The sequence below is a fragment of the Hyaena hyaena genome, unplaced genomic scaffold, assembly GCF_003009895.1.
Source record: "Hyaena hyaena isolate Hyena2069 unplaced genomic scaffold, ASM300989v1 scaffold_271, whole genome shotgun sequence".
Taxonomy (NCBI): Eukaryota; Metazoa; Chordata; class Mammalia; order Carnivora; family Hyaenidae; genus Hyaena; species Hyaena hyaena.
This window is the reverse complement of record NW_024080902.1, coordinates 518164-531002: the sequence shown is the minus strand read 5'-3', so window position 1 is coordinate 531002 and position 12839 is coordinate 518164. Positions and strand designations below refer to the sequence as shown.

Below are 12839 nucleotides of genomic sequence, written 5' to 3'. Positions count from 1 at the left end.
TTTTTTTCCACTTTAGGTTATAATCCTGGTGATGCGGCCACTCCAGCTATGAATTTAGGGAGTGGGAGATGCACTCAGTGCTCTTTGAGCTCTTTTCTATCCTATGATTCTAATATTTTTAAATCTGAGATTCACTGGAAGAAAACAATGAGAAGTTCCTTGATATAAATGAGCAAGATAATTTCCTCTTTCCTTTTTCAAACACATCAATATAAACATAGGCTCAGCGAAATCTATTCTCATCATTTTTCCTGAAGAACTAGATAAATATTTAGAACTAAATCATCCAGGTTCTCCCTTGAAAGAGACATGACATGGATGAAGTTAGATTCTTTAGATGCAAATGCTTTCAGACTCCTCCTTTTTAGATAAAGAGTATTAGCTGTAGGTCATAGAGTAATGCACTAATAATAACAATTTGGTAATGTGTCTAGAGTTCGCCAGATGATCACTGTTTGCTACACAGGAATTTGCATTGGGAGAAAATGCTAAGAAAGTGTATCTGTCAGAAAAATAGGTACACACTAATTTTCTGTTTTGCCCAAGGCAACTGTTAAAGAAGAGCAAAGGTAGCTTTATAAAGGTGGATAAATAATATGTTCCAAATATTGCCTTCCAGGAGCTTGCCACATGAAGACTTTTTTTCAAATCTATTTCTAAATACTAGCATATATAACATATGAGAGTGGCACTTACTAATGCCAACATTAATTGAACTGATCCCCGCTAACCACTCTCTATTTTGAGACTTTCAGAATGTAGCTGCCAAGGATATTTTTGTCTGACAATGAAACATGGAAAAGCAACTTCTGTAACTTTATCTTCAAAATCTACTATCTGATTGCTTGAAGAAGAAACTGAAGAAATCTTACTCTTTTTCATAACATACACATACAAAATCAATACTTTAAATTACCAGATTCCCAAATATGACAATGGATTAAGGGCATTTCTACTCTAGAGAATGATGTCAGCTTTGTGAATCAGTCAATGCTACTCAGGAGAAATATAAAACAAAAACATAAAAATTCTCCAGTAAATTCAAAGTCATTTTAGTGATCATATAAGTGCTATAATTTAAGTGCTAGACTCTCTGACACTTTTAGGGCTTCTGTTACTTCTAATGCAGAAAGCTTTGCATGAGAAATTCCACTCGATTCCAAATGCTCTATTTGAGTTTTACAAAATCTTAAAAGTGCATTTAGGCAATCTAGATGAATTAGCTTTAAATATTTGTCCAACACTGTTAGGGAAGAATGGTTAGGCTAGATTTCATAATGCATATTCCATATCACAGAAAAGGGTGTTTTAGGCAAGACAGTAGCTGGAAAATGTATCTGCAGCTATTTGAAAACATTTTGATAATTAATTGAATTTTCTATCAAGTAAACAAAATGACTTTGATCTTTGGTGAATCGATGTGAATTGTACTGCTGGAGAACAAGTGGAATTTTTTTAAAAGCAAGACTATAAGAAATAGTCTTAATTCTAGACAAGAAGGAAGTGCAAAAAACAAAGACAGAATCTATACTGGGCTATTCCATCCCGATATTGAAATCTTCTGAGCCAAATGTCATATTTACAGTGCTGGACAATAACAGTCTTGGTGTTTCTTGGCTTGTGATTAAGACTGAAGAAAAAGAATTGTTAGAAGATTCACAGATTTATTATTGAAGCTTTTTCACCTAACTTATCACTACTCATGGGGAATAAGCCACTTATTTTAGGTAACAACTTAATTAAATATTTTTATATAACTCTGAGATCTTGCAATATTATTTTTTGGAATTTACATAAGACCAGTAAATATAATTTTTAAATAAACTTGTCTTGAATAATTAAACACTTGCCTTATTCTGGCACAATTAAAACCTAGCCTCCAAAATGCCCTCTCTTTATAATACTCTGCAATAGGTCTTTCACTGTAAGTGACAGCCAGCAGAGGGTTAAAAAGTATTGGGGGAGCAGCAAAGAATAGCTGCTTGGAATATATAGCCTTGGAATATATAGGGCACTTAAAGGAAATTTGATGTAATGTTGTGAAATGAAAAACGAATGCCAAGAAACATCTTCAAAAATAAGATGAGGTCAAAAGAATATGCTATCGAGGCTGTCTTCTGAAAGTATCTAACAGTGGCACCACCAGAGTTATCCTAGCTGTTGCCAGCTGGGGGCTGCTCTAAAAACTCCTGCAAAAGTTATACGCCCATTTATTGTGGATGGATTCCTGGGTGAGACATGAATTCAGAGAAGTGTGCAGAGGTGTGTCTCACTTCCATTGCCCCCCACAGGGAGTGATCTGCTTCCTTTCAGGAGCAGCAAGCTGAGAGCCTCTCGGTTGGTCCTCACTCTGAAGGCAGCTGGCAGAGTGTCACTGTGTAAGCTGGTGCCAGATTTAGAGATTGCTGGGGAAGAGCACCGAGCAGTGTTTGGCAGCGTTGCAATTCGGAGAAGCCTCACAGGAAAGAGCTGCACTGTTTGAAATGGGCTCTGTATTTAGCTACCAAGCAGCTCAGACCTCAAATCTTTACCTTTTAAGAAAACAGTTTTACCTCCAGTTATTCTCGATTTCCTATTGCAGAGGATCATTTTAAGACAAGAAAAGAAATCGAGTTACATTTTTATAATTATTTGAGTTTGGTAGCTTGGGGGGAGGGAGGTTTTTATGTCCTCTGTATTTTTTCTGAATCTAGTGTCTACTATTGTTTCTATTGATTCATATTAAACAAATGACTCAGCTCTTTTAATCATATTAAATTCCATATAATTTAATCACAAATTAACCAATAAGATTATTCTCAATTTCGTGTGTATTACGCCAACTGCCATAAGCAACACGAATGACTTCATGTTATGAAAGTATTACCTGACTTCTCTGAGAGCAGAGGGAATAAAAATGGTATGTCGTGTGCTATATTTGGAAGGAAAAATTCAGTCCTAAATTTCAGTCCTAATGACTTCCTACTGTAATCTTTTAACACCTAAAGGATCTATCACTTACTCTCAAAGCTGTTGTAGAATTTTAGCTTTTTTTGGTATCACTTTTGGGCATAACATAAGCTTCCCTAGAGGGCAAGTCACATATGTGATCTGAAAAACAGAACAGCATTTCTTGGGCAGAAGAATGAGAAATGGAGGGAGGGAAGTTGTGTGTCAGATCCACCACCTCTACCTTCATGGAAGATATTTCATTTTAGCCTCATGCCATCCACTTTGAGGGAGGACATAAAATCTTAATTCATAACCTCCACTCTTCCATTTATTTCAAACCTCTATTCCAGACCTATCTGACTTCCTGCCACCAGTTTAACAATGTTGCAAAGTGAGACCCCAGGGAAGTGGAACGAGTGGGAAGGGGGACTGCCCATTCACTTGGCCAGATACTCAGAAGAATATTATGTGAAGCAAGCCATGTGGTTGGGTACTGCCTGGCAATTATGCCTGTGTTTGCCAATCTCTGCCATGAACTCTGTGTTTCAATTCGTTCAGTGATGTCATTTTACTCATCTGATTTCATGCTCTTGTTAAGCTCCTAGATCTCTGCATGGGCTTGGAGAACCACAGGTGCAGATTATGCAATTCATAATATAATTGCAATTAAGCTCAAGTCAGGAAAGCCCACTCTGGAAGGAGAGGTAGGATTTATATATTCCCTTGCCTAAGAAATGGAATGAGCTGATTTCTGGAAATAAGTATATAGTAATATAAGCATATCATCCTTGCTTATGTCCCATCTATGTTCCTATTTAAAGTCGGTCTTTGTGCTTTCCATTCTCTATTCTGATAAAATCTAGTTTTACTACAGTACCATGTTTTTCTTCTTGAACTTTGAATTCGGCCTGACGAAGACAAGGCTCTTAGCAACCTACTCCCTTCTCAAATCTTTGTCCTTCTGAGCAAGCTGAAAATCTTGGATCAGTAGTACCCTGAGCCTCCACCCTGACCCACTCACTAACTTTCTAAAATCTACTGAACTTCTTCATGACATGACACACAGTGGCTTCTTACCATGGCCATTGAACACTCCAATGAGAAAGCTCTAAAATATCACTTAATCAATGTTATGCCCTCAACCATAAGTATTGCCTTTCTCTTGATGTTACAGTTATAACCATTTTTTTTTTTTAATAATCACTTCAGTGTCTAGGAACACATCACTTGCTTTATTCCTCCATGTACTCCAGATGGTCCCAGAGAAGACTACTCTATATTCACCTTAGTCTCCATTCCATGGAAACCACATGCCTAGTAACCTCTCTCCATCTTCCCTTACTTGAAATGCCTTATTTGAAATGTTCACTTCCTTAATCCTCTAACCCCATTTTCCCCCTCAGGGGAAACCTCATTTACCCCCTCAGAACCCCATTATGTTCTGAAGTCTCCTATCACCCACTCCATCATCTCCAAAGACTAACTGAAATTCCTGCTGTCTTTCAGTAAAGGAGTGCGCAGATACACAATTCCGTAATAATGAGTCACACCTAAATTCCCTGTACACGGTCAGGCTTGGCGATTCACACAACTCTCCATCTGAACTATATTATACGCAATACAACCTCTGTTCAAATTGCCATCTAGTTATTTAACCACTATTGGCTTCACTTATTTTTTTTTAGTGGTTTGGGAGAATATTGGTTTTAGATGAGGGAGGTAAGGATGCTTGTCTGTTTTATATATTCACTGTCATGTGACCGTAAATCACTTTGTTTATCTGTATCCTTTATGGAAATAGACCAACTGGAAATTGGAAGGAAAAAAAAGGTAGAGGGGAATGAGAGAAAGAGAGAACGAGGGAAAGAAAGAAAGAAAAAGCTGTTCATGTTTATTTTAAGCATTTTGTTACGGAATTGCTTTGCGGGTAGGATGAAGAGTCTGGGACCTCATCTGGCGCAGCGTAGACCTCCTGCCAGTGCTGGGGAAAGAGAAGAGAGGAGCTTGGTCCTTCTGCCACTACAGAGCAGCCAGAGGACCCTCACATATGGATACAACAAAATTATCTATTTAAGTACTTGCCTTTTTCCTTCCATTTAGCGGAAGTGTTTTATTGTAGCTTATTTTGTATCACAATCTTGTTATTTTCCCCCTCTGACATTAAGCTGTAAGATTGTCTTAGAGCCAGGCACAGCCAGAGACAGGAGAGATGAGAAGAATGTGCAGGCACTAAGAAAGTGGTTTCCTAGCAACAGTAACTATTTCAAAGGTTTCATAACTTGTGTGGTTTGAATTTCCATAGCAATGTGGAGAATAGTAAATAGTAGATGTCGTTACGTGCTTAATGCAAATGAATTCTAATCATGAAATGATGAATAAATGAAGGAAGCAACTATACTTATTCTATTAGATTCTATCTTATGAGGTATTATACATATTAGCTTTCAAGACCTAGGTTTTGTTGCTTAAAGTAATGTGTGATAAATCATTTGGTTTAATGTTTTTTCTCCTTATTCCCTCTTTTTGTTTTCTCTTTTGTCAGAGGCATCTACTAGAGCGATTCAATAGAGAAAGTTGCTCCAGAAAAAGAAAACTGTATTTTCAAGAATACAAATTTTATGAAATTTACATATTAAGATGTCAACTCTGAAGGTCACAACAAATTGTTATGCAAATAATCAATTTGCTTTTTTTAAAATGTGGAATATAATTGACAGTACCAAAGTGAGCATTTCTCCCTTCCCTTCTGACTTGAAATGATTTGGTTTTAAAATTGGATCCACTAAAAGCAAAGGCACATTTAGAATAAATCAAGCCCCATATACATCACATTTAGAATGCCAGTTATACTGTTTCGTTTCTTTTCTCCTTCTCAAACTGCAAGGCTATATTTCTCCCCTGTGTACACCCACCTCCTTCACAGGAAGATTGCAAAAGTAAATATGGGAAAAGGCTTTTGAATTCATATTGGAAGAATCAATAAAGACTACAAATGACCAAATTATGTTACTGTGTGTCAAAAATACATAGAAATAAAAATAAGTATACCTGTATCCAGTCTCTCTCCAAATGGAAGGAAATATTTCTTACATTGCTTATAAAACATTTTTAATAAACAAAATCCATACAAATTGTCTTGGATTATTGTGAAAAATAGTTTGAAGTGGAAAAAAGCAGTAGAGGTAAAATTATACTCCTAAAATCTCAAGTAGTTGGTAGGAGTCATTACCCAGTATTTCACAGGTAGCTATCTAGTCCATGTGTTTTGGTGTACTTTTATGGAATGTCTGTTCACAGGAGACACTGAGGATACAGGAAGACGTTCCTGCTCTCTTAGGCTGCGGCTAATGTTCGTGTGGTGTAATCACAGGTAGTACGAGACAGACCTGTTGCTGGTGTTAGGCGATGTACAGCTAAAAGGTCAAAACGAGCTTCTCTGAACACCGTGAAGCCTCCAGATGGTCCTTGGGATTTGCAAAACCCATAAACACGGTCCTTTTGGATTTTCAGTAAAAATTTCCTTTGAGAAATTTTGAAAGAGACTTGCCCCATAACAGAAATCTGCTCTGTGTTCTTCTAGCACTGTTACAGGGTATTTTTAAGGATCAATGCAAAAATAATGGATAAAATATTCATTTCAGGGTTAGAATGAGAGTTCTGACACTCTGCTTCTATCAGCTATAAAATTATTCAATCCGAATAATTGAAAACGCAATCATGACAGGACCAATATTCATATTTTTACTCCCCGCTAGAAGAAAACATATATTTACAGATATCTATTTTAACAGAAGCATTTATTATATGATTTGATTTAATTACTCTTAAATTACCCATGTTTTTGACAGTTATTATTTCAATTAGCAAGTATGAAAAAGTTCTGATGGAAATAAATTTTTGTGCCAAAAAAATATTTTCTTCATGTAAGCAGCAAAAATCTGGTAATAAGCCATCAAGATATTTGTCACTTTAAAACCTTAATATTTTTATCATAGCCTAGGGCTATCTGAAAAGCTTATTTCTGAAGAAAAAGAGATACTTATTTAGAGATGGGACACTTTTCTCCTCTTTAACACCTCAAATGTTAATATCTTCTGAAAATTGCATGTGGATATATTATGTATCTTGCTTAAAACCCACAAATGTTCCGTCTTAATTGTCAATCCAATAGGCATGTGTCTGCTCATTTAGAACAATTTTGTTACATAAATATATTATAGATAATATTAACACAGAGGACCCACAAGATAGCTATAGTTGAGCTATAGCATAGCCCTAAATTATACAATTTCCTCTTAACTTTTAATTTGGGTCTATAAAGAATTGAATACTTGAAAAATATTTAATGTTGATATTCCAGGTAGACATTAGTGATAAGGGAATTGTAAGGCTTGGCAACTGTAAGCTAAATAAGATTTTATGTTTTTAATGTTTATTTTTGAAGGAGAGAAAGAGAGAGAGGGTGCAAGTGGAAAAGGGGCAGAGGGAGGGAGGCTCACAATCTAAAGCAGGCTCCAGGCTCTGAATTATAAGCACAGAGCCAGACGTGCAGCTCAAACTCAGGAATGGTTAGATCATGACCTGAGCTAAAGTCAGATGCTTAACTGACTGAGCCACCCCGCACCCTGCTAAATCAGATTTTTAAAATGATGACATACTGCCCTCTTTATGTGAAGTCACTCTTCACCATACAATGTTCTTAGACTACATATGTATGGGTTTATTGCTGACAACTGTACTTTACTGAAGTAGCTCAGAAATATTGTTCTCCCCATCTGGTGAATCAGGTAAAAACCTTTTGGTTACCTCCACACATCACTGTAAAAACCATGTGGCGTGTAGTCATATGCACATGAGGATTTTTGCAATGTGGACATCATAATAAAGTTCTCAAACAAGCTGGATAATGCAAAATGACAGTGTGGACCATTTTCTCAAAATTACTCGCAAGACACTGTGTCATTGTGGTTTAGTCGCCACCATCCCCAGAGTAAACACTAAAATGACTCATAAATCTTGTAAACACTGTGTCAGTGCTTGTAAGCACTCAGCATAATTTTTGCACTGGTTGGAAAACAATATTTTCTCCCTAAACAACTCACATCTGACATCTGTCACTGCTCTCAGTTGATTTGGTGCAGGTTAGCATCTCAACTCATGAAGCAGGACTGGTTTTCCTCACCACTGACAATAAACCTCAACCGTGACCTGGAGAAATGCTGTGATTACAGACCTAGGGTTCCTGAGGACAATTACTGCCTGTCCCTGCTCCACTGGGCACATTTTTGGTATTTCCTGAGAATAAATATCCATCTCAAAATCATTCATCTTTAGCAACTTTAACTTAATTTAGTATAGACACAAGAAGTGCTCATTAATCTTCAACATTTTCTCTCTAAAATGAAATTATGAAAGTATGAAGGAATGGGGATATACTGTATAGAAACAGGGGTTTGGGAATGGGTTTAGGAGATATCATTGTATTATATTTATGAACTATGCCTCTTAAAAATATGCCACTCATGTTCTTATCCACCAGGGTCTCTAACAGACCTGACTCCACCTATGACCTCTCCAGAACCTACTCTCCCAGGTTCTTGGCACCCATGGCAACATCTTCTCTTGCACAGTCCTATCTGTTTTAACTGTCACTTTCAGAGTCTAAGGAGCCCTCTTGAACTTTGCCTGAAAGCTTCCTTTGAGCTTTGACTTTCAAATGACTGTCTCTAGGGGTACAATTTTCATCATATTTGATAACAGCGAAATTACTCATCTAACCATCCTTCCTCTCTGCCAGAGGAATTATCTTTCTTACCTCTCTCCGAAGAATGCAGTGGACCATGACTATCACAAAACCTTGCAATGAATCAAACACAGCAAAAAGTATCTGAAACAATATGGAGCGTTTGTCTGTCATGGCCAGAACCGCAGACATCCACGTCAGAGCCAAAAGGGGCAACACCACGCAGGAACTCCAGAGAGATGCCCTGTTGAGAGACAGAGAAAGCGATATTACGTAGCTGCATGTCAGCCCCAGGCAATAACCAAACCCCCGTTCTCCAAAGCATTCTTGTATGTGGCACCAAGACCATTAACTTGGAAACCATAAAGCAGTTAACATTTGATAGTTTTATTTATTTTTTACAGACAATCCCACAATAGTTATAAAAGCAGTTGCTAATTATAAATATTTAAGTATGCTCTTAGCTCCAATATTAGCAAACACGAGGTTTTTTTTTTCCACAATAGCATTGTCTCACATGCACTGTAAAAGATTTGTAACAAGAAGATGTAAATGATTGGGACTAACATGGCGTTACTGGCGGTGGTGGCTGACAAAGCTGTTGTTGAAACTACTCCACACTTGGCACATTTGAGCGTCAAACCGCTATGAGGCTCACTCATCTGACTGCAAACAAACAGAACACCCACAAAAAGAACAAAATATTGAATTGTCACCAAAAAAATGCTGCTGTAAGTTAGCTTTTAATACGATTTCATGCAGAAAAGTTTATTTATCAAAGATGAATGCTCTAGGTTGTTTTAAAGATGCAATTACACCACACATTATTTTTGTAACATTTACCTTTCAGTAAAATGGGCCTTTGTTGCATGCAAAGCATATATCCATCAATTACACCATAAATGGCCCCTGTATCTACAGATCAAAATTGTCCAATACACTGAGTTAAACATAAGCATGTGTTTGTGTAGACATACAGTGAAAACCCTTTATTCAGACCTCTAATTATCAAACACCTTAGGACTCCTAGCTTCAAAGATTTTCATTGTCATTTATAGAAGGCACATCATACCAATTAAAAGCTTCTGAAATGTAACATGTGTCTCTGAAGTCCAACATAGGAAGATATATATTTTAGGTCTTTAATCACTTGTGGAAGATGTAGCCTTCATCTCAACAAAATCATTATTTTGAAATTTCCCATAGCCATCAACATATTATCTATATTTTAGGGTGATCTGAATATAGGGACTGATGAAATTTGATGAAATATTAGTTTATAATACAAGGGGTGATAGTTGAAAGCTTTAATAAAACGCATTTAACATTAAGTTCAAAATATTCTTTCTAAACATTTTATCATAGACTCCAACCTAACAGCATTTTAAATGGTCTATTCTAGTCTGGAGGATTTTGCAGGTAAATTTAGATACAAATTATTCAGATTCAATCTACTATTTCATAGCAGCAAAGTCAGGCTACACACACACACACACACAAAAACCTTTACACACATTTTACTTTAGAAAAGAATCCCTTGAAAATGACTGGTTTATATAACTTTCTTATGAAAAATCAAAACGAAATTACTTGATTCAAAATTCAAAACATGGTAAACTTCCCTTGTCCATTCTCTTATGCAGTTAATGCTTAAAATATATGTTTTCCCAGTGTGGAGGTTCCTCAAAAAAAAATTAACAACAGAACTCCCCTATGACCTAGCAATAGCACTGCTAGGAATTTACCCAAAGGATACAGGAGTGCTGATGCATAGGGGCACATGGACCCCAATGTTTACAGCAGTACTTTCAACAATTGCCAAAACATGGAAAGCGCCTAAATGTCCATCAATTGATGAATGGATAAAGAAGATGTGTTTTATATATATAATGGAATACTACTTGGCAATGAGAAAGAATGAAATCATGCCATTTGCAGCAACGTGGATGGAACTGGAAGGTATTATGCTGAGTGAAATAAGTCAGTCAGAGATGGACAGATATCATATACCATATCTTGAGATCTTAACAGAAGTCCATGGGGGAAAAGAGGGGAGGAAATAGTTACAGAGAGGGAGGGAGGCAAATCATAGGAGACTCTTAAATACAGAGAATAAACTGAGGGCAGATGGGGGGCGGGGAGAAGAGAAAATAGGTGATGGGCATTGAGGAGGGCATTTGTTGGCTTAAACACTGGGTGTTATATGCAAGCCAATCTGACAATAAGTTATATTTAAAAAATAAAATATACCTACAGTAAACCATAGGTGACCTATAATATTTATAATTAAAGTATATAAGAACAAAATAAAATAAAATAAAATAATAAATGTTTTCCCAAAATAATATTTAGTGGACATGTGTTAATAAAAGGGGCAATACAGAGAAACATCTTAAGATGGTCATAATTCAGAATGTCTGATTTCTTTTAAAGAAGTGCACTCATTTGTGAATAGTGCTTGGGTGAGATAATAAATCTGAAAGCTATTAAGTAAGTAGATTGATCAGTAGACCCCATGAGAAAAATCGAAGCTTTTAGAGTTAGATGTGAGGGTGGGAAATTATGATACTAAATCATTCATTTTACTGATTCAACCCAGGACTTATGTACTAGCACACGTGCCCAAATTTTCACAATAAGTAAGCGATAGTCTATTCAGTTTGGACCATGAGTGCCTCAACAGGCATGCCAATGTGTTTGAAACTTCTTGCAACAGAGTACCTGTACCAGTATTCTCCACAGCAACTGCACATCAGATATATATACCCAACCCCAAAGACTCCAATTTAATAGGATGCAGGCAATTGTTTTTTGTTTTTAAAGCTCCATAGATTATTCTGATGAAAAGCAGAAATTCACATAATTGCCCTAACTATATATTTGAGTTTCTTCAATCTTGTTAACTTCCATGAGATTAATATTAAAAAGACATGACCTATTTATTGTTTCCTTTATCAGAGAAGATATGCTATTTGGTATTTGTGCTTTAAATACAAATGTGGCTTTCTCATTTTAAGGACTCTTTGTCTCTAGGCTCTAAAACAAGATTGAAAAGCCAGAGATGACTCAAAATTAATTTTCGTATACAGTACAAATATTTTGGCCTTGAGAAAAACTAATTTGATCTAAGTAGGGACTTTCCTGAAAATAAATTTGAAGCCAGTATTTGAAATGCTTATTTCTCTTTATTTGAGATTGATTGTGATTGACTAAAAGGCTATATATACTTCCCTTAGAGGTAACTGTTGAAAGCTACATTTGATGTTAACTGGTTGGGCACTTTTGGAATTCTATTATTAGCTGTATATGGAGCAGAGGAAAGAAAGTTTATCCAGGGAGATAGAATATTTTCCCCCAGTTTGTATGACCACTACAAAAATTAATATAGTCTAAATGCAAAACACGGTTGCTGCAATGGGAAGGTTTCTTTGTCACAGGGGACATTATATGTACAAAATAAGAAGTGCCAACAGTTAAAAAAAAATTGTATTTCCCATAAGTTCAAATGTTACCATATCCACAAGGGCAGCAACACAGTCATTTCACCCAGATTATTCTACTTGTGCAGAGTCTTGAAGTCTACAAGCTTCCCTTCCCAATTTTCTTTTCCTTTGCTTAGAAAAAGAAATTTTCCTGATTGGTTTATTACTGATACCAATAATTCCATGAAAAGAAAATATTACCCTTTCCTTTTGGAAAAATTTCAAGATATGTGTACAAGATCTTGGTAGTTTCATTAACTTTAGGTATATGAGATAAAACAGTTTAAAATAGTAGATAAGAAAGTTCCACTGAAGAAAAAGAGGATAAAAAAGTGAAATATTCTATTGGAGATGTTCTAAAAAGACACATTCTATTTTATCATTTCATTATTTCCGATTTTTTAAAAATATAGGATGTGTTAATTGCAATCAATCCCTCTTGGGTAAATATATTTTATGTGTTAGAAAAACTTAATATAATTTGGGTATTATAAAACTTGTCAAGTCACTGTGTTATTTTTAAATATTCATTCATTCATTCCTTTATATTTGTGTTTACTGAGCACAAAAAAATGCATGGTAGTTGCTAATAATTAATTATAAAAGGAGGAAACAAAGAAAATAATGGGAAGAGGAATATTTGATTCTAAATAATAAACAATGTTTCATAAAAACACTTGATA

General features: G+C 35.8%; 1 protein-coding gene across 1 annotated transcript in view; it reads right to left on the bottom strand.

Annotated features, from left to right (window-relative positions):
- Positions 1 to 12839, bottom strand: part of ADGRB3 (adhesion G protein-coupled receptor B3) — a 439933-nt gene that overhangs the window by 45298 nt on the left and 381796 nt on the right. The window contains exons 23-24 of the mRNA XM_039245799.1: positions 9242 to 9340; positions 8747 to 8918 (exon numbers count right to left, since the gene is read on the bottom strand). Coding sequence (XP_039101730.1) covers positions 8747 to 8918; positions 9242 to 9340 — 271 coding nt within the window. The remainder of the gene's footprint in view (positions 1 to 8746; positions 8919 to 9241; positions 9341 to 12839) is intronic.